Source organism: Narcine bancroftii, chromosome 2 (genome assembly GCF_036971445.1).
Source record: "Narcine bancroftii isolate sNarBan1 chromosome 2, sNarBan1.hap1, whole genome shotgun sequence".
NCBI classification, from domain to species: Eukaryota; Metazoa; Chordata; class Chondrichthyes; order Torpediniformes; family Narcinidae; genus Narcine; species Narcine bancroftii.
In genome coordinates, this window is record NC_091470.1 from 102,693,229 (window position 1) to 102,715,280 (window position 22,052).

At 42.6% G+C, this 22,052-nt stretch overlaps 1 protein-coding gene across 1 annotated transcript in view; it reads right to left on the reverse strand.

The window, feature by feature from the left end:
* The window catches only part of snrnp200 (small nuclear ribonucleoprotein 200 (U5)), a 97,230-nt gene that overhangs the window by 37,161 nt on the left and 38,017 nt on the right, over positions 1 to 22,052 (reverse strand). Inside the window, exons 12-23 of the mRNA XM_069917765.1 lie at positions 20,752 to 20,889; positions 20,506 to 20,661; positions 20,025 to 20,195; positions 19,532 to 19,725; positions 18,864 to 18,987; positions 17,747 to 17,896; positions 11,980 to 12,090; positions 11,550 to 11,681; positions 9,409 to 9,597; positions 8,195 to 8,392; positions 6,581 to 6,733; positions 1,463 to 1,543 (exon numbers count right to left, since the gene is read on the reverse strand). Of these exons, the coding sequence (XP_069773866.1) occupies positions 1,463 to 1,543; positions 6,581 to 6,733; positions 8,195 to 8,392; positions 9,409 to 9,597; positions 11,550 to 11,681; positions 11,980 to 12,090; positions 17,747 to 17,896; positions 18,864 to 18,987; positions 19,532 to 19,725; positions 20,025 to 20,195; positions 20,506 to 20,661; positions 20,752 to 20,889 (1,797 nt within the window). The remainder of the gene's footprint in view (positions 1 to 1,462; positions 1,544 to 6,580; positions 6,734 to 8,194; positions 8,393 to 9,408; positions 9,598 to 11,549; positions 11,682 to 11,979; positions 12,091 to 17,746; positions 17,897 to 18,863; positions 18,988 to 19,531; positions 19,726 to 20,024; positions 20,196 to 20,505; positions 20,662 to 20,751; positions 20,890 to 22,052) is intronic.

Here is a 22,052-nt window from a genome sequence, read left to right on the forward strand (position 1 = left end):
TCTCCTACCTCCTATATACCACAGCCCACGCACCCCCCCCCCGCCCCGTTTATTAAGGATTTCAGTTTGTGTCCCCTAAATGTGATGTGCTCTCCAGGGGGGCAGTGTGGCCCCTGTTGAGAACAACTAGCATACAGCCACAGTAACCACACCTTCTCACCCCACAACTTAAATATATTGACATGGCACCCCAATATAAAGTTACACAGTCCCTAACCACCAGTCTTTATGGTCTCTCAGCACCTCTTATTTGTGGAAAAAGGTCTCCTGAAATGTTTCTGAACACAATCTTATGTAACATCACAGTACCATCAATTCTACCAAAGTAGGTAAGGCAGTTGCTTCCAACAAATAGTTGCAAGAATCATCCAACTGAACCCCATCAGGCAATTCATTACTGTCACACATAGCATGTTGTTCTCCACTGTACAACTGATGCCTGTTCCACTGGAAACCATCTGTTTTTCTGGAGAAATGTCCCAAATGAAGTGACCTCAGCATCATTTGCAATTCCCAAATCCCTGATTTCAACTTTCCAAAATGTATTAAATACACAAAATTGCTGGAGGAACTCAGCAAGTCATGCAGCATCTATAGGAGATGTTCAAGAAACGTTCTGGCCCCGAGCCCTTCTGAGTCCTTAAATGGTGACGCTGCTGTAATGGCGATGCGGAGCCAGGAAGTGGAGACACAGTGCTGCTCCAAAGGGTTCAACTGCCTGGTCCTAATGTCAGCGGCTCCATACACGTGTTAAACGGTCTGTTAGAAGAGCCAATGGTGCTTTTAATTTAAATCCTGCAACTGTGGGTCTGTGCCCAAAATGGCGGCGCCAGCGCCATACAGCATCCAGGGGAGAAGCGGACGAATGCAGGGCACCAGAAAAGTGGAGCACAGTCGCCAACGAGGAGGGAAGCAGAGGAGATGACCCTACAGGACGATGACCTCAGTGGCACACCAGCGAGGGCCTCAACGGCTAAGGGGCCAACACAGTCTGGCACGGGAAGTGGGTTGCTGGAGACTGGCTTATAAGAACCAGGTAGCAAAGCCAGGATTTGAGAGGGTGCTGAGGGCAAGAAGGGCTCCCAGAGGACCTCGGCATGAAGGCTTCCTGATCATGTCAGAGGTTTGGATCTGGGATGGAAAAGGAGTCTGTGTGGCTGCAGGTACGCTGGAAGCAAATCCACAGACACTCAGTGATATTGAAGGGACTGCTTCTCTTTCTCTTGTGCTGGGCAGCAGCGGCAATTGTGTAACATTACAAGTTCTGTACTATTGCATGCTATAAAAGGAATCATGAATATTTTAACATTGGTTTTATATCTTTACCGGCTGAGGTCCTCCAGCATTTTTGTTTTTAGTACAATCATAGCATCTGCAGACTTCCACGTTTCACTCTCTCCAAAAATATATGCATAGGTAGGATACAAAGAACTCAGTTCAAGTAGCTGGATTATTGCCATACCTTTGCACTGGGCTCTTCAATGCTCTCCTTGACAGGAATAGGAACTCGTTCCAACAACTTTTGCAGTTCAAGTTTCTCTTCCTGAGGGACAGAGACAAGAGGAAAACATCAGCATTATCTTCAGCTGAGGTGTAGTGCATGCATGAAACAAAATGCTGGACACACAACTATAGCAAAGCAACACAGACGTTCACACACTTGAATGTTAACCTACTCAATCTCTGTCTCATCAATGCAGACAGTTGGTGGTCCCATGCCTTCCCTTCCTAAAACCCACAATGACCTCCTTGGTCCTGGTGATACTGAGAGCAAGATTGTTGTTCTGGCACCACCTAACCAGATTCTCGATCTCCATCTGGCATTGCAACATCATTTCCTGTTATTCAGCCGACAATAGTGGTGTTGTCGATGAAATTATAGATTGAATTGGAACCAAACTTGGCTACTCAGTCATGTTCATAGGGAATACTGCAGGAGACTAAGCACACATCCTTCTTTTTTTTCTTTGGCTTGGCTTCGCGGACGAAGATTTATGGAGGGGTAATGTCCACGTCTGCTGCAGGCTCGTTTGTGGCTGAAAGTGCGATGCGGGACAGGCAGACACGGTTGCAGCGGTTGCAAGGGAAAATTGGTTGGTTGGGGTTGGGTGTTGGGTTTTTCCTCCTTTGTCTTTTGTCAGTGAGGTGGGCTCCGGTCTTCTTCAAAGGAGGTTGCTGCCCGCCAAATTGTGAGGCGCCAAGATGTACGGTTTGAGGCGATATCAGCCCACTGGCAATGGTCAATGTGGCAGGCACCAGAGCTTTCTTTAGGCAGTCCTTGTACTCTTCTTTGGTGCATCTCTGTCTCGGTGGCCAGTGGAGAGCTCGCCATATAACACGATCTTGGGAAGGCGATGATCCTCCATTCTGGAGACGTGACCTACCCAGCGCAGTTTGATCTTCAGCAGCGTGGATTCAATGCTGTCGGCCTCTGCCATCTTGAGTACTTCGATGTTGGAGATGAAATCGCTCCAATGAATGTTGAGGATGGAGCGGAGACAACGCTGGTGGAAGCTTTCTAGGAGCCGTAGGTGATGCCGGTAAAGGACCCATGATTCAGAGCCGAACAGAAGTGTGGGTATGACAATGGCTCTGTATACGCTAATCTTTGTGAGGTTTTTCAGTTGGTTGTTTTTCCAGACTGTTGTGTAGTCTTCCAAAGGCGCTTTTTGCCTTGGCGAGTTTTTAGTCTATCTCGTTGTCGATCCTTGCATCCGATGAAATGGTGCAGCCGAGATAGGTAAACTGGTTGACCGTTTTGAGTTTTGTGTGCCCGATGGAGATGTGGGGGGGCTGGTAGTCATGGTGGGGAGCTGGCTGATGGAGGACCTCAGTTTTCTCCAGGCTGACTTCCAGGCCAAACATTTTGGCAGTTTCCGCAAAACAGGACGTCAAGCGCTGAAGAGCTGGCTCTGAATGGGCAACTAAAGCGGCATCATCTGCAAAGAGCAGTTCACGGACAAGTTTCTCTTGTGTCTTGGTGTGAGCTTGCAGGCGCCTCAGATTGAAGAGACTGCCATCCGTGCGGTACCAGATGTAAACGGCGTCTTCATTGTTGAGGTCATTCATGGCTTGTTTCAGCATCATGCTGAAGAAGATTGAAAAGAGGGTTGGTGTGAGAACGCAGCCTTGCTTCACGCCATTGTTAATGGAGAAGGGTTCAGAGAGCTCATTGCTGTATCTGACCCGACCTTGTTGGTTTTCGTGCAGTTGGATAACCATGTTGAGGAACTTTGGGGGCATCCAAGGCGCTCTAGTATTTCCCAAAGCCCTTTCCTGCTCACGGTGTCGAAGGCTTTGGTGAGGTCAACAAAGGTGATGTAGAGTCCTTTGTTTTGCTCTATAACCCACTGTATAACAAGAACATCCTTCCTCAGACTTTCTACAGCTCTGTTGAGAGTGTGGCTGCATCACAGTGTCATACAGGGGCTGTAAGCATTCGGTGGAAAGTTAAACTACAGGACCATGAGAGCAGCAGAGTGGATTGCTGGGGTTTCCCTCCCACGCTTTCCCCAGCTCCCATTGATGTGATCTACCATTCCCCTCTAGTATCATCCAACTACTCCCATCGGGAAAGAGAAACAAAACAATTAGCACCCTTCAAAATGACTAATCATTACCTGAAAACAACACATTTAGAACCCTTCAAAATCCCTCTCGCTATCACCGTCTGAAGCAAAGTTGGCAGTAAGCACCTCCATACTCTCACTGTTTTAACAGTCATCATATGGGTCCCAGTCTGTATCTGATGAGGAAGTTTCAGCTTCGTTGTCAATTTCCCACAGATTACCTTCCGTGCCATCAATTGCACGAGAGATATTGCAATTTTAAAAATGATTTTTATCATAGTCTCTACTTTAACTTTGTCCCATACCTTGAGCACGAAGTTACACAGCACATCAGGTGATGCAGCCCGCATTGGCCTGCCTTTTGTGAATGACTTTTCTGCACTCGCATCCATGTGTTCCATTCCTTGCACATGTGGTCTTTGAACGGCTTGTTCAAGGAGACATTGAGAGGTGGCAATATAGATGTCAAACCACCCGAGATTACTGTCATGCAAGTATCATGTAGTGCTTTTAGTCTTCTTAATTAAGTGGCTACGAAACATATCCCAGACTAATAAATTCCATTCTTAGCATAAACCACCTGTTCCAAACATTGTGTATCCACTTTTATACCATTTTCATCCATCCATCCTTTTTCATGAAAATGTACAAAAATACCTGCAGGGAATTTCATTTTTTGTTTAATTTTGTGTTTGAAAATTACCATGGGTCTTAATTTTGTCCTGTCGGCCATGCACAATAACACCACAGTAAACCTGATCCTTTCGTGGCCTGCATTTCTGGCTTGCAGAGTTTTAACACCTTTCCATTCCATTGTTCTATTGCCTATCATGGGGGTTTCATCCACGTTACCGATATTTGCCAATGCAAAACGGTATTTCTGCTGGTTCCGTACAATAAACAGGTGAAAACTTACAACTTTATGATCAAGATCTTTTGGTAGTTCCTGTGCAATTTTTGATTTTTGGTGGAATACCAGATTTTTCATGAAACAATTGCACCAACCTGCTGTAGCCTCAAAATCATCTCTGAGGGTGCAACTTGGTCCACTGCAGTGCAAATGTTCTTATTTTAATTTGGGTGACTATGTAGCAATCTTGCCTCTGTTCATTCTGTAGTGTGATTTTCCAACTCTGGCCAATGGGTGATTCCTTTTCTCAAAGAACATTGCCTTTTTGGTATTTTTAAAGTCTTCTTTCTTCGTCCAATCTCTTACCAACTTCTCATACACATCAAATCTTCTTGCAGCAGTGCAGTTGTTGGTTTTCTTGGCCACTTTTACCACTTTCAACTTAAAGCTCACTTCATATTTCTGTCGCGTTTTGGCGCTGTGTGGATGGACCCTCCGTGACAGCAATCACCCCCAGCCAACGCCCAGCAGAATAATCTGTGCAATCTATGGGGGGTGGGGGGGGGGTCAATGTACATGCCGGTCAATGGCCCATCTCAGGCATTGCGAGCTTTGGGGGTTGACTTATGTGCCGGTCAATGGGCACCTCAGGCAGCCAGAAAATTGGAGTAGACTTAAAATACACTGGATATACCTTAAAATGAGGCTGGGGTGGGGGGGGGGGGGGGTGGGAAGAGGGCAACTTATATGCCAAAATATACACTATATATATTTTTCTCATTACACAGTTTCAGTACCAAAGTCATGAAGAAAAATGTTAGAACATCCTGCTCTTGATCTGTCACATACTGTCACTTTACCTTTAACACACTAGCGACTAGCCCAAAGGGCATTCACAAATGCACACCAGGAATTCATTCTCAACGTTATTACTGCTAACTTGCTATTCCCCAATCTATCCATAGATCGGTTTACCATAATTATAGCCGTACTGATATTTTAGGAATCTCTAATTTCATGTTTAATATCAATCCCTGTTATGATTACTGTTTGGGTGGGGGGGGGGGGGGAAGGTAGGGGAGGGTCTATTATACATCTGCCAACAACCTCTATCGCTTGGAGTGCTCGTTCTGATTTCATATGAATTTCTTGCTAATGTTACTTATCCAAGTATTGTGTGGGGCACTGAGTATCAAAGCAAGGAGGGCAGCTGTCTAAAACTTTGGTTAGGTGGCATTTGGAACACTGTGTGCAATTCTAGTCACACCATTCTGGTCACCCATGATGTGGAAGCTTTGGAAAGGTTGCCAACTCGTTGCCTGGTTTAGAGAATACAAGTTATGGGGAGATATTGGGCAAATTTGTAGACTTTCCCCCTCTTGAATGCAAGGAGGCTGAGGGGAAACCTGATAGTAATTTATAAAATAATGAGAGGCATTGATAAAGTGGACAGTCAGAATCTTTTCCCCAGGTCACACGCTAGAGGACATGTGTTTAAGATGACGGGGAAGAAGTATAAATAAGGGAGATGCATGGGGCAAATATTTTAGAATGGTGGGTGCCTGGAATGGGCTGCTGGGATAGTGATGGAAGCAGATATAAATTGTAGTCTTTAGATGGTCACTTCCCAGGTATTCGTTCCACCTTTCCGCAGAACTGGTTCCACTGTTAGCCATGTTTTTAAAATCAGATTCCAAAATTCTGTTCCTATACTTACTGGTGCTGCTGAGAGAAGTAATTTGGAGATTTATTGCATTTGAGGGCCAGCTTTTTAAAATGTTGCTCCTAACTCCATCATTCATGTTGCCTTCCTCTGCCTACGTTGTTAATAGTGACGTACAACCATAATCACAGGCTGTAGACTTAACCCCTCTGAAATTCCCTACAAGTGCTTTTAGACATTTGGCATCCACTGCTTGAGAATGTTCTGCCGCCACTCCTATAAGTATTAGGAATACAAGTTGCAGTATTTTGGTCCCTCTGTAAAATTATAGGCCTTTTAGTTAGAACCACAGAAACAGGCCCTTCAACCCATCTAGTCCATACCAAATGTTGAATGGTTTTGAATATTAAAAACTTCTGTGGGATTATGAGAATCTGTCATTGCTCTTTCCTTACAGGGTCCTTCAAGGCACAGCAACCAGCAGACAGTTTCACTTACCTCTCGTACAGTGATGTTCTTGAACTCAGATGACAGTGAAAAGACTCTAAACAGCTCGATCTCACTGAGGGTGGGTTTCAGAAGCTGATTGTAGGTGGCCATACTTTCGTGTGTGATATAATAGTGACTTGCAATACGGCCCAGATCAGTAACCTGCACGAGATATTTTAATATTAAAGGGACACCCCAGCATCAAAAAAAGCAATGAACTGTAGAAATCCTAAAATCTAGACTGCTCGGGGATTGGGTCAGTCCAGGTTCTCGGGAAGTAAATTTTAAAATTCAAATTTAAGGAGGAATAAAGAAGAAATGAACTGGTAAATTTTGATAGTTTATTCATTAGCAAATACAGCATGTTTCATTTATTAAAGTCAGAGGACCGTAGAACATTACAGCACAAAAAACAGACCCTTCAGCCCTTCTAATCTGTGCCAGACTATTTTTCTCCCTAGACCCACTGACCAGCACCCAGTCCATAGCCCTCCAAACCCTTCCCATCCATGTACCTGTTCGAATTCTTCTTAAATGTTAAAATTGAGCCCGCAGTCACCACTTTAGCTGGTACCTCATTCAATGCTCCTACCATTCTCTGTGTTAAGATGTTCCCCCTCAAATTCCCTCTTAATTTTTCCCCTTTCACTCTTAACCCATGACCACTAGTGTGCATCTCACCTAGCGTCAGTGAAAAAAGCTTACCTACATTTACTCTATCTATACCCTTCATAATTTTGAATACTGTATATGCCATTGCATAGGATGACTTGTGTATAGAACAGCCCCAGAATATCTACCTAAAATGTTGGTTTTGAGCGATACTCTTTGTATAAGACAACCCTCCCCCCAAATCTGGCACTTACAATCTACCAGTGGATGCTGTTAAAAGCAAATCGCAAAATTTTAATAACAAATTATCATTTAAAGATTTAAATTTTATTTAGATATTTTAAAATAAACCACTGTCAGCTCTCCTGTAACAGGCCATTTAAAGCCTGTACAGCAGTCGGACCGGACAAATGATCCACACAGAGGAGCGCTGACAGTTTGCAACTAACAGGATATGCGCAAGATTGCGATGGGGCTGGCAGGAAGATGTTGGCAATGTTGGGACTTTCCCATCAAGGTTTGGATTTTATATCCTTTACATAAGATGACACTAATTTTAAGGTGAAAAATGTAAGTTTAGGATCATCCTATACAATGGCATATATGGTACCTCTATCAAATCTTCCCTCATTCTTCTACACTCCAGGGAAAAAAGTCCTAACCTGTTTAACTTTTAAAACAAGCAGTTTTAAAGAAAAATTAAGTCAACAAGTGTGGACATTTGTTACCTCTGTGCATCTCTGGTCCTTATCCATGAACGTCAAATTTAAAAGGATTGAGATTTTTCAAAGAGTCCAGATTCTCTGGTGGTCCAGATTTCTGGCATCTGGACTTTTTGACTTCTGTATTCATTTGAAATCAGTACACTTCAAATGTTTTAATGAACATCATATTGTTTTTGTTTTTTACCACGTGCTTGACTAATTTTTCTAAATTTTATTTAAATATTAATCATGTTGTGTGCAGTTTTCCAATCTGTTCAACTAGCACCTTTTAAAGCTTTGCACTTACCTGAAAGTTTCCACCCTTTTTATCGTACTTGACAAGATTGTTTTTATCGAGGATGAGGGCAGCAGTGTGGATGAGATCAAGTCTGCGCTGCTCCAGCAGGGGATCACTCTTCAACTCATCGTGCGATATCCCATATAGATTAGGGGTTCGCAACATCCGGATATAGAGGTAAGTGTATCCCAACCAATTAATGGCATCCTGCAAGACCCAAGGATGTATTTCAGATTTTATCAGATAACAGTGGAACTACTCCACAATCAATCTCACAGTCCATAAACCCTGAAGCCTGCCATTTTTCTTACATCCATGTACCCATCTAAGAGTCTTTTAAATGTCTCTTAACCACTACCCTTATAATGCATTCCAGGTACACACCATGTTATCTTGCTGTTCTTCAAATACAAGCAGAACACCTTGGTGTTTTATTTAATCTTAATGGTGCTATCTTCTCATGTTCCCTTCTAGTCCAACTCAGTACAACCAAGCTCTGTTCTGGCTACCTTTTAATTTTCAAGAGCCCTCCTTATTTTTTTAAATACCTAAACCTCATATATGCTTCCTTCTTCCACTTGATCACATGTTCCACCTTTCTTGTCAACCATGGTTCCTCCACCCTACCATTCCTTCCTTGCCTCAGTGGGACAAACCTGTCCAGAACCCCCTGCAAGTGGTGCTTAAACATCCACTGATGTGCACATCCTTGAGAATATCTGTTACCAATTTACTCTTACAAGTTCCTGTCTAATCCCATTGTAACTACACCTTCCCCAATTAAATACTTTCCCAAATCTTCTGCTCCTGTCTTTGTCCATGGCTATGCTAAAGGTCAGGGAGTTGTGGTCACTGTCTCCAAAGTGCTTGCCCACCAAGGGATCCATCACCCGACTATTTCATTGACCAGTATTAGAACCGCATGGCCCTCTCCTCTCGTCGGCCTGTCCATATACTTTGTCTGAAATCCTTCCTAGACACTCTGAATAAATACGAATCCACCCAAATCTGAAGTTGCCCTTGAAAACAACGCTGTTATTTTTGTTCCTTTACAAAATTTGCCTCTATCAATGGACTTTTAACGTGATTCTTAACTCTGGAACCCTGGCAAATCAAAGGTGGCCACCTCCAAAGTGACATGCGGAACTTTTCACTTCTGGTCTCGACACGAAAGCAAAATATCATTAGTAACCCGAGGTCTCAACAACACATTGGCTTCTCACCTTGGCAGTCTGGACATTACCAAGGACAATCTCTGCATTGAGCATGTCAGGGAGTCTAGTAATCATCTGGCTCTCAATGGGCAGTTGCTGGTTGAGAAGGGACAAGTAGTACTGCAACTCGCCATGTGATGTGATCAGGATACCTTCGCCCTTGGTATCGTACTGTGGTCGCCCTGCACGGCCCAACATCTGCAAACACATTCATATCAGAATCAAGACTTCAGTGGCAGCTTATTTATTTTGATGAAAACTTGAAGGAGTTTACACTAATAAATATAAAATTTGACCCTCCCATTTTTCTGACACACTGACTAAGGTGCAGCAAAATCCTGGTTATTCGGAATTCAAGCAACCGACAGCCTCAAGCAAATAGAAAAAAAATTGCAGAAAATAAATAGATAGAAGATACGTAAAATTAGCACACCTCGCTGTTAGTTCACCATTCATGCCATCTCAAGCAACCAGAAATGAACTTATCTGGCATCTACCAATCGCCATAGGTGCCGGATACCAGGGGGATTTACTGTATTAGAAATCTACGATGAGTGTTAACAATTTTTATAAAGGACAACTCAGGAGGGGAAGGGGAGATTGGGGATAAAGAAGATATAAATAGGAGAATAAGGAAAAAGTTTGATGTTGTAGAAATGTTGTCTTATAAAGAGTTTAAAATAAGAAAACAGAAATGGAAAAGGAGGAAAGGTAATGATGGAAAAACGGAAAGAGAAGATAAACAAAGTATAAAATGGCTACGCTGAACTATATGACTTTAAATATTAATGGAATACATAACCAAATTAAAAGGAAGAAACTACTAAATTTACTGAAAAAGGAAAAAATTGATATAGCATTTATCCAAGAAACACACTTAACTGAATTGGAGCACAAGAAATTAAAGAGTGTTAACAATTTTTTTTAACTGTGCACACCAATTTCAATGTTACTTTCTCTGAACATCTGCATGTGGACTTTACAACAGAAAACAGTGGACAGAAACAGCAAATCATTTTAGCCGCTTTCAGGTGGAATAGCTGGGAGAATGCGGCCGGAGCCGGCTGCAGGTGTGTGCAAAGCGACATTCAGGTGGCAGGGCTGAAGGTGCTGTTCTGGCACCTGAAAGGTCCGCAACGGGGAGAGGCGCCTCGGAGGGGACGTCGGCTCCTGTTGACTGTGGCCATAGTCCCGTCCACTGTCAGAGCTGGGGCGGCTGCACGAGACGTCGGGGTAGGGGAGGCTGGTGTGGGACGTCGGGGCAGGGGCGGCCAGCGCGGGTCTTCGGGGCAGGGGTGGAGATTATACCTCCCCGAGGAGGGTTGGATGAGTACTCATCGGGGCCGGGTTTTGCGCTTTCAGGTGGCCTCCCGACAGCCACATTCGGGTGGAATATGTGGCTTTACATCGGGGTACTCTGACCACCTGAAAGCAGCTTTTGATTCCAGTCATTAGCATTACAGCCAATTCAATGTATTTATTTCTCTTTGTGGGTTTAAGGCACTGTCAAAAGGGATTGATTTCTGGATGCTACCTATATAAATTTTCAGATGATATTGGTGAGGTCAAATTTGGAGTATTGCATGCAGTTTTGGTCATCTAACATAAGGAAAGATATCAATAAAAATGCAAGAATGAAGAGAAGATTTACAAGGATGTTGCTGGGATTGGAGGAACTAAGCTATAGGGAAAGGTTAAACAGGTTAGGACTTTATTCTCTGGAGCACAGAAAAATGAGGGGAGATTGGATAAAGGTGTACAAACTTATGATGGGTAAATGCAAATAGGATTTTTTCTACTGAGGTTAGGTGAGATACAAACCAGAGGTCATGATTTAAGGGTGAAAGGGAAGAAGGTTTAAGGGAAACATTGGGGGGGGCGGCGGGGGGGGGGAGGAATTCCTTCACAGAGTGGTGGGAGTGAGGAACGAGCTGCAAGCTAGTGAACGTGGGCTCAATTTTCACATTTAATAAAAATTTGGACATGTACATGGACGAGAGGAGCATGGAGGGATATAGATACATGAGTAAGGTGTAGGTCAGTGGGACTAGGCAGGATAAGAGTTTGGCACAGACTACAAGGGCTGAAGAGCCTATTCTCTGAGCTGTAATTTTCTATAGCTATTTGATAATGCCACAGTGGTTAATTACCTGAAGCACATCCAAGGCACCCAGTTCAGTCCAGCGGCCCTTCTCTGGGCTGTACACCTGTGTCCCTTTAATAATAACTGTGTGAGCAGGCAGATTGACACCCCAAGCCAGAGTCGCTGTTGAGACCAGCACCTAAAATGAGGCAATATTTATAGACATAAAATCAACACCAAAAAGAACCCATCGTTTTTAGGCATTGATTTCAAATCAATTGTATAGTGAACTGTAATTACTGTCTGGGGAGTACCATACCCCTTATTCCCAAAGTTTAATGAAAGTGAACCATTTTCTAGAGTCCAGCAAAATGCAAGTACAGACTGATAGGCAAGTAAATAGTTGAACTATTTACTTAAAAATATAGTAATGCTTATAAACTATTCAGAAACAGGGAGTAAAAGTCCTGGTAACCAGCTACGTAAAATCTCATTACCTGAATATGTCTGTCAGCAAACAGATCCTCTACCAGTGTTCGATCCACTCTGGTCATGCCAGCATGGTGAATAGCAAAACTATAGGGGAGGAGGTCCTTTAACTCCAGATTCTGAAAGAGAGGTAGTTATGGCTTTATATACTCAGAGTTGTACAGCACAGGATGGCCATGATGACTTCCACCTGCCCCCACCTTCCCCTCCATGTACTCTGCAGTCCCAATAAAGAGGAGCTGGAGCATCTCAGCAGGTCAGGCAGCATCCATGGAGAAATGGACAGTCGGAGGAGTCACGCGATGGAGTAGTGGCCGGACGGTGAACTCCAGCCCTCTCCAGAAAAGTCGGGAAAAACAAGAGAAAACACAAAGGCACAGAAATACAAGTTACAGAAAAGTGAGTATAAAGGTGGAAAGAAGATGGCGACAAAAAAAGAAAAGTCGAAAGCAACGGTAAGAAGAGAGGAAGAGAAGACAAAGGAGGAAAAAGGTGAAGGCCTTACCTGTCCGAAGAGGCCCGCTGCGGAGAGAGAAACCCGCTCCCTCAGGTCGGTAAATAATGGACTACAAAAATGGCTCGCAGAGCCGAGTAAAAGTGCGCAACCGCGCATGCGCGAAGTTTCGCGCATGCGCGATGCGAATGAAAAAAAACACACCGACGGGAGGGGGGACCAGCTGGGGAGTCGATCTCCACAGCCGGCAACGACAGCTGCAGAACACCTGCAGCAAGAAGAGACCACAGAAGACAATAGAAACAAGATAGAAGAGGAGGAAAGGGCAACAAAGAAACAACAGATGGTCAACCCAGAGGAAGAAGAAGAGGAAGAGTATGGTGAAATAGAAGAAGAAAAGAGAGGCAAGGTAAAGGATATACTTGCTCTTATTAGAGGATACATGGAATCATTTAAAGAATGGCAAACACAGGAATTTAAGGATTTAAGAAAAAGAATAAACAACACAGAGGAGAAAATAATTAAAATGGAGATGACCTTAACAGAAATGGGAAAGAAAATGGACAAGATGGAAGAGCGGGCAGTAGCAGCAGAAATGGAGGTAGAAGACTTAAAAAAGAAATTGGAGAAATCTAATAAAAAAACTAAAGAGACACAAGAACTACTAGCTCAAAAAATAGATACAATGGAAAACCATAACAGAAGAAATAACATAAAGATAGTGGGCCTTAAGGAAGATGAAGAAGGCAAGAATATGAGGGAGTTTATAAAAGAGTGGATCCCTAAGACCCTAGGATGTCCAGAACTACAGCAAGAATTGGAAATAGAAAGGGCACATAGAGTATTGGCCTCTAAACCACAACCACAACAAAAACCAAGATCTATTGTAGTAAAATTCCTAAGATATACTACAAGAGAAAAGGTACTGGAGAAGACAATGGAAAAAGTAAGAGAGGGCAACAAACCACTGGAGTATAAAGGGCAAAAAATCTTCATTTATCCAGATATAAGTTTTGAACTCCTAAAGAAGAGAAAAGAGTTCAATACAGCAAAGGCGATTTTATGGAAGAAAGGGTATAAATTTATACTAAAGCATCCAGCGGTATTGAAAATATTTATTCCAGGACAACAAAACAGACTATTCTCGGATCCAGAAGAAGCACGAAAATTTGCAGAACAATTACAAAAATAGACTGAGGGAGGAAGACGGGTAATGAGAGTTAAGATGATCACAATTGATATGTATGTGGGTAAAGACAAAAATAGACTGAGGGATGAAGACGGGTAATGAGAGTAAAAATGATCACGATTGATATGTATGCGGGTAAAGAGGTATAAGAGTGAATAGAGACAAGGAGCATACGTGAATGTATCTGTACTTAGAGGAAAATATAGATAGTATAGACAAGAATTAATAAGGGAAGGTAATGGAATAGAGAGAATAAGGAGGGAATTAAAAGAGTGACCTTTGTGACATATGAAAAGTGAAATCTTTTCTGGGGGAGGCGGGGTGGGGGGAAATAGCGGTCACTGCAAAATCAGTTGACGCTTGCGAGTGGATTCGCAAATCCAAATGGAGAGGGGAGATGTGGTTGTCCGACAAGGGATAAAGGACAACTCAGGAGGTGAATGGGAGATTGGGAATAAATAAGATAGAAATAGGAGAATAAGGAAAATGTTGGATGTTGTAGGAATGTTGTCTTATAAAGAGTTGAAAATAAGAAAACAGAAATGGAAAAGGAGGAAAGGTAATGATGGAAAAACGGAAAGAGAAGATAAACAAAATATAAAAGGGCTACGCTGAACTATATGTCTTTAAATATTAATGGAATACATAACCAAATTAAAAGGAAGAAACTACCAAATTTAAATGAATAAATGTATTCCATTAGAAAAAATAACATATTGGTTAAGAAATAATATTGAAATATTCGAACAAGTATAGGAGCCTTACATTAAATACAATAGCGAAAACCTACCGGGGACAAACATTACCTAAGTTGATGGAAGGAGAAGGAAAGAAAAGAATGGACTCAGTAGAATTTCTGGTGTAATTTTGTTGAATGACAACATTGTCTGACTGGATTAATGCAACCTAGATTGTATACCTAAAATGGATGAGAGGGGGGGTGGGGGGGTGGTTTGGGAGGAAAGGGGGGGGGAGAAAAAGTCACTGTATATGTGTGAAAAAGAAATTGTGTATATCATGGCTAATGTGATTTATGGTGTGAAAAATAAAAAAATTAAAAAAAAAAAAAAAAAAAAAAAAAAAAGAGAAATGGACAGTCAATGTTTCAGGTTGGGATAGATACATACCAAAAAGGAAATTTTTTGAATGGAAAATTGTCACAACTGTGGCTGACTAGGGAAGTCAAAGCCCACGTAAACACGAAAGCGAGGTGTGATAGTACAGATCTATCACCAATGTATATAGTGTATATAGTTACAGTATCTAAACTGTGCTTACAGTGATTGGCTGAGAGCTAAGCCACGCCCACTGTCTGGGCCTTAAAGGGTTGTGTCCCTAGCCAGGTCGGATCATTCCGGACTGGTTGGCCACCTGTGAAGAGCTCCTGTCTTTTGCTAATAAAAGCCTTGGTTTGGATCAACAAGTCTTTGATTCTTTCGACGAGCTCTACACAAGGGTCTACAAGGAAGCAAAAATTAGTGGGAAGATAGAAGAATGGAGAGTTATTAAAAACTTGCAGAAGGCAACTAAAAACTCTTAAGGAAGGAAAAGATGAAGTTTGAAAGTAGGCAAGCAAATAATATCAGAGAGGATAGATACAAAACGTTTCTCAATAATATAAAGAGTAAAAGAGATATTAGAGTAGATCTAGGACCACTAGAAAATGATGCTGGAGAAATAATAATGGGAGACAGGGAGATGGCAGAGGAATTAAATGAATATTTTGCATCAGTTTGCACTGTGGAAGACTCTGGCAGTGTGACAGATGTCCAAGGGTATCAGGGAAGGGAAGTGAGTCCAGTTACTAATTCAAGGGAGAAGGTGCTCAGAAAGTTGAATAGTCTAAGGGTGGATAAGCCTATCAGACCAGATGAAATGCACCCTTGGTTTCTGAAAGAAGTATCTGTAGAGATTGAGGAGGGATTGGTAATGATCTATCAGGTATCAATAGATTTTCGCATGGTCCCAGAGGAATAGAAAATTGCAACTGTCACCCCACTCTACAAGAAGGGAGGGAGGCAGCAGAAAGGAAATTACAGACTGGTTAGCCTGATGTCTGTAGTTCAGAAGATGCTGGAGTCTACTGTCAAGGTTGAGGTTACTAAGTACTTGGAGGCATGACAGGATAGGCCAAAGCCAGCATGGCTTCCTTAAGGGAAAATCTTGCTTGACAAACTGAATGGAATTCTTCAAAGAAATGACAAGCAGGTTAGATAAAGGAGGCAGTGGATATTGTGTTTTTGGATTTTCATAAGGCCTTTCACAAGGTGCCACACATCAGACTACTTTATAAGAGTAGATGGTACAACAGTAGTATGGGTATAGCCTTGGCAGATTGGCAGGAAGCAGAGTCCAAATATAGGGATCATATTCTGGTTGGCTGCCAGTTGCTAGTGGTGAACCACAGGGGGTCGGTGTTGGGGCCACTTCAGTTAGTATTACATTTGAGGAGGTGCTAAAAGTCCTGATGCGTTTGAACGTAGACAAATCTCGTTCCTCAGCCTGATATCCAGTGAGTTAGTAGTGAAGAAGGCAAATGCAATGTTGCCATTGATTTCAAGAAAAGGGATGTGATGTTGAGGATTTATAAGGCACTAATGAAACCTTACTTGGAGTATTTTGAGCAGTTCTGGGCTCCTCATTTACAAAAGGATGTGCTGACGTTGGAGAGGATTCAGAAGAGTTCACAAGGATGATTCCAGGAATGAAAGGGTTATCATATGAGGAACTTCTGACAGCTCTTGGCTTATATTCATTGGAATTTAGGAGTATGAGGGGGGAATCTCAAATATTGAAAGGCATTGGCAGAGTAGGTTGTTTCCCCGTGGTGGGAAGGATTGAAGGACATCCACTCAAAATAGAAATATGGAGGAATTTCTTTAGCCAGTACGTGGTGAATCTGTGGAATGTGATGCCACAGGCAGTTGTGGAGGCCAAGTCACTGGGTGTATTTAAGGAAGAGATTGATAGGCTTTTGATTAGCCAGTTATGGGGAGAAGGCCGGGCAGTGGGGCTGAGTGGGAAAATGGATCAGGTTATGATTGAATGGTGGGGGAGACTTGATGGGTGCTGTCAGTGAAGGTTTATGTGGGTCCTACAGGTTAAGAACAGTCCGAGATCGAGGTACAAAGCACAGGTTTACTATCAAGGGATGCAGATGGAATCCAAATGCTAAATTAACCTAAACACACAGTTCGTAAGGGGATGGATATACACTGCAGGAAATGAGAGAAAACCCGACAGAACTTAAGAAATGACACAAATACACATACAATAAACAATCAGATCAAGGTAAAGCTACATGTCCCCACCCCTTGACCTGTATGGACACAGCCCGAACTAAATGGCCTCGGGACTCACCCCAACCTAATACAGAAGGTGATAACTCACAGGCCACGAGGAGTCAAAAGAGAGCAAAGGAAAGCATGGTCCTTTATATCCTGCAGCAGGTACTGGGGAGCCAATCACTTGGGGGAAGGCTGGGTCCCATTGGCTGCTGTGACTAATGACTTGAAGCCAAATGCATGGGCTCGGCAAGGTTTAGCCCAGGTGATTCACCTGGGCCAATTAGGTGAAGGTCAGGGCTAAGTCCAGGCAGGCTGCCTGGAGCCCAATACCTGGTCATTTGAACAGGCCAATCACGACGGTCACCTTGATGGCTTGGGGAGAGTCTGGTCTTGATTGGCATGCGATGTGTCCTCTGAATAGGAGCCCGGCAGCATCACCACGTGGTGGCCATGATCTCTCCATTACAGTGGGCTACCCCATGTCTTATGGTCACCAAAAAGGATTCCTCCTGCGATTTGCTGTAATTTGGCAGATGAGGCATGTTAAATCCAGGAAGAGAGAACAAGTGCTTTTGCTCCTATTATTAGTTGTTGGGCTGGGAAATCACTGCCATCCACTATTCCTGGTGCAGTTATTGCAAAATGTTGCAATAAGAGCAGGAGGTTTGAGCTAGTGGAGTTGTTCTACTGAACCGGTGCGGACTCGAAAGGCCGACATGGCCTGTTTCCGCTCCGTAAATGGTTATATGGTTATGGTTATGTGGTTAACCCTGTGCTACAGTAATTCAAGGGACACAGGGACAGAAGTAATTGCAGAAAGGCCAGTGAGGAATGGAATGCTGTACCTTGCACTGCTCTGCTTCTGTGCGCAGAACCTCTGTGGAAGCAGAGCCCTCTCGCAGGAACAAGCCCAGCGTATCTTTCTCCAAGCACATATCTCGGATTGCCCGTGCTGTCTTTCCAGTCTCCTTACGGGAATGAACAAACACCAATACCTGAAAAGAAAATCAATCTTCTCAGAAGTGTTCAACAGGAACCAGAAATAAAAAAGGTGGAACTTGAGGAGGAGTTGCTTCCCATTCCAGACAAGATTGACTCAAATACTTCAGCAGGGTAACATTGAGAGGGAAGGGGGCTGTGAATAAGGAAATGAAGAGAGGCAAGTGCTGGGAGAGATGCAAAGAAGTGCAGGTTTTATCTACAGAAAACAAATACACTCCAGAAAGATAGAAAGCTCCTTACACTTTCCTTCAGTGAAAGAACTGATAATGCACTGCCTGACCACGAGTAAACTATTTCCTCTTTATATTTTAGATTTTCAGTAAACGCAGGTTTTTTTTTAAAGCTTGAAGTCAGATTATCAATTGTACAAATTTTACTCCACTCACTCCACCCCCCCTGCCCCCCCCTTCCCAATTCTCCTAAGGACACACTGTTCACTAAATACATACAGCCAAACTGCAGTACCACTAGGGTGGCGTCATTGATATGGAAAAATGTACATCTTTTTTGTTAATTGCCTTAATTTATCACTTCAGGACAAGAATTTATATATACATCACAAGATTTCATTGCTAATTTTAGTGCAGAAATAACAAGCACAGGCTCAAAGCTCAGCATGGAGTGACTGTGACTTCAACAAAAATTAAGATGCCACTGTAACTTCTCAATTTTTTTTTTAAACTTGAAGGCTTGACGATGGGCATGTGGTCATACTTTTCTTTAAAATTTAAGTGCAGAGTTTGATTGAAGTAGAACTGTGCCAGGCTTTTCAAATTCATGGATTTGGTGGCAATCTGCTCCATTGTTACTTCTTCAACCCAATGATCAATTACACAGATAAACCTGTTCAGGAAACAGATCTAGACTGAGAGCACACATTCATTCAGGCATCCTACAGGTTTGCATTTCACTGGGCAACAATCCAGAGGGTGGAAGGGACAAGTACTTCGGTTAACTGACCTGATTCTTTCCAGCATGTTCCATCACCTTTTCGTACACAATCTCATTCATAATCTGGAAACGTTTGATGGCTTTCTTTTCTGTAATCCCAACATAAGTCTGCTCCAAAGGAACAGGACGAAAACTGAAATGAAGACAAAGGATTTGTTAAGTATTTCACACTGAATGGGTTTGCTTCTTGAATGAAAACCATGCTTTCTATTTCATCCCTATGATGTGTCTTTATGGACTGCAGCACTGTTTTGGGCCAATTCCAGTAATTCATGTATGAAGGCTCTCTGAATACCATTCAACACAGTGACTCATCCATGAGTATTAATTCTAGGTTCACATATCACTGGCTTTGCAATATTCAATTGCTAACCGCCTAGTCAAGTATTACTAAATAAACAGTAACTTGACTGTTACTACAGCGCTATTACAGCACCAGTAACCTGGGTTTGAATAAGCCACTGCCTGTTTCCTGGTGACCGTGTGGGCTTCCTCCGAGTGCTCCAATTTCCTCCCATGTTCCAAAGATGTACAGGTTAGTACGTTAATTGGTTGAGTGGGTGTAATTGGATGGCATGGGCTCGAGGGCCAAAATGGCCTGTTACCTTGCTGTATCTCTAAATTTAAATTTTAAATTAGTTGCAAGACCACCATCGTGATGTACCACAGGTCCCAACCTGTTATCAAAGTAAAAAAGACCCTTGGCTGGATCCACTCGTAGCAGTGTAGCGACATCCTCATAGTTAGGCAGCGTGGCACTCAACCCAATCAAACGCACATCCTCCTGAGTCATCTCAATGTTCCGAATTGTCCGGGCAACCAACGATTCGAGTACTGGACCTCGATCATCGTGCAGAAGGTGAATCTCATCCTGTGGTTGAGGAAAAGTCAGACAATAAATACCTTGTGGAACATCTATAAAGCAAAATAGCCAATAGCAGGTGATTATTTTTCTTTTCAGAGTGTCCAGCGTCAAGCACACATTGCATCAAAAGAAAAACTCTTTGCTCTACAACTGCAGTTTAGCCGGAGGGAACAAATGAACATTTTTTTAATTCAATTCCTTATGAACTCTGATGCAATTTTTAATTGTATTTTGATCCATCAGGAAATGTACACTGGCACTAGGAGAAAAGATCACATTCGAGGCCTGCGATTAGTCATACTTACAATTATCATGAGCCGCACTATTTGTGTGTAGGTTCGCTCTCCTCCTTTACGAGTGATGATGTCCCATTTCTCTGGAGTGCACACTATCACTTGGGTTGCATTGATCTCCTCTTTGCACAGCTGATGGTCTCCTGTCAGCTCTGCCACACTGATCCCATAACTAGCTAAACGCTGCAAATAATAAAAAAAAAAGAAATAAATGCTTCTTTACAAGTACAAATTAAAATGTATGACACAACGTTGTGGAAAGATACACCACAGAAATATGTTTTAGTGAGTGCCAGTGTGCTTCCCTTGTTGCTTGGCCATATAGTCCGGGAGCACAGGAATGTTCAGAGTTGGCTGATCTAAGTAAGAAGTATTGGTTCATTTGGAGTGGGAGAGAAAAAATGATCAGTAGAAAGTAAGAGAAATAAAAGCTAGAGATTTTTTAAAAAATTGAATATTGTTGCTAGAGATTACATGTTCCAATTGTGTTCACCTTATTGAAACTGCCCACCATCTCCTGAACCAAAGATCTCATTGGTGCCACGTATATAATCTTGAAGTCATCTACGTTTATGGTCCCATCCAAGTTAATATGCTTTCCAATCTCACGCAACATGCACATCAGAGCTACATTTGTTTTGCCAGCGCCCTAAATCAGGTAAAAAGGAAAATAATTTAGAGATTGGGATCTAATACAATCATTGAAGAGGACAGAGTGAACAGGTTAGAGAATACTCACTGTGGGAGCACACAATAGAAGATTTTCATCAGTTTCCATAGCTGCCTTGCATAGTTTACTCTGAATTCGATTCAGTGTCTTAAAGCCTTCAAATGCTGCTTGTGTATATTTTGGCATCTTCTCAATGGATATCAGTTGCTGTGGGAAGTGAAAATGTATTTAGAACAAGCAACAGTTTGCGCAAAGGAATGTCAGTGTCACAGCCTCAATTTTTTGTGATTGCTGCTTTACATCAAAGTCAAATAGATGCTTATTACATTTCAGTGTAATTATACTCAATATTACTTTGACCAGCTCAGAGTTTATTGACAGATATCTTTGAATCTCTCCGCAAGACCAAAAGACATAGGAGCAGAATTAGGCCATCTCGGGAGTAAACATTTCCAGTGATCTGACCTGGACCAACCATGTTGATGGAAAGCACACCAACACCTCTACTTTCAAGGATGAAGGAAATTCAGCGTGTTCCCCCATCCCTCTACCAACATTTGCTGGTACACCATTAAAAGCACACTTTCTCAACAGATCACTGTGTGCTATTGGAGCTGTCCTGCTCCAGATCAAAAGAGGCTGCAAAAAGTGTTGAATACAGTTCAGAACATCACTCTGACTTCCCTCCCCTCCTTGGGCTCCATCTACACCTCCTGCTGCCTAGTAAAGGCAGCCAATTCACTGCAAGGACCCCTCACACCCTGGATGTACTCTCTTCTGATCGGTACAGGGCTCAAGAGTGTGAAATTGTGCATCATGCTTAAAGACAGTTTTCATGCAGCCATCAGGCTCTTGAATGAACCCCACAATAGTGCTCTCATACTTTCTACATTGTACTGATTGATCTATTTTTATCATTGTAACTCTATGCTCTGTAATTGTGCTCCTGGCCTGCTATGTGTATGTTAGAGTTGACCCGTCAGGCTGTTTGCAGAAGAAACCATCTTCCTATACCATGTATAATGTGACCAATAAATGTAAACATGTCAGCTAAAATACCAGAGACTGTACAAAGAAAGTGTGGGACAATTAATTCAGGAAGCAACAGTAGAAAGAAGGCAAGAATTAACTTTGTTGGTGCAGGCTCAAGCTCACACATCATTAAATTTGCTCCTTTGCATCCAGATGCTGTCTGACCTACCAAGCATTTTTAGCATTGCTTTAATTTAATTGGTTAACCTTATCCAATATACAAGACTCAGGACAGTGGTGAGTGGACATCTGCAAATTTTCAATGCTTTAACCAGGGCAGCTTTTCAGCACAGTTGGTTAAGTTCTGCAATAGAGTAATAGCTTTCTTGGGATATACA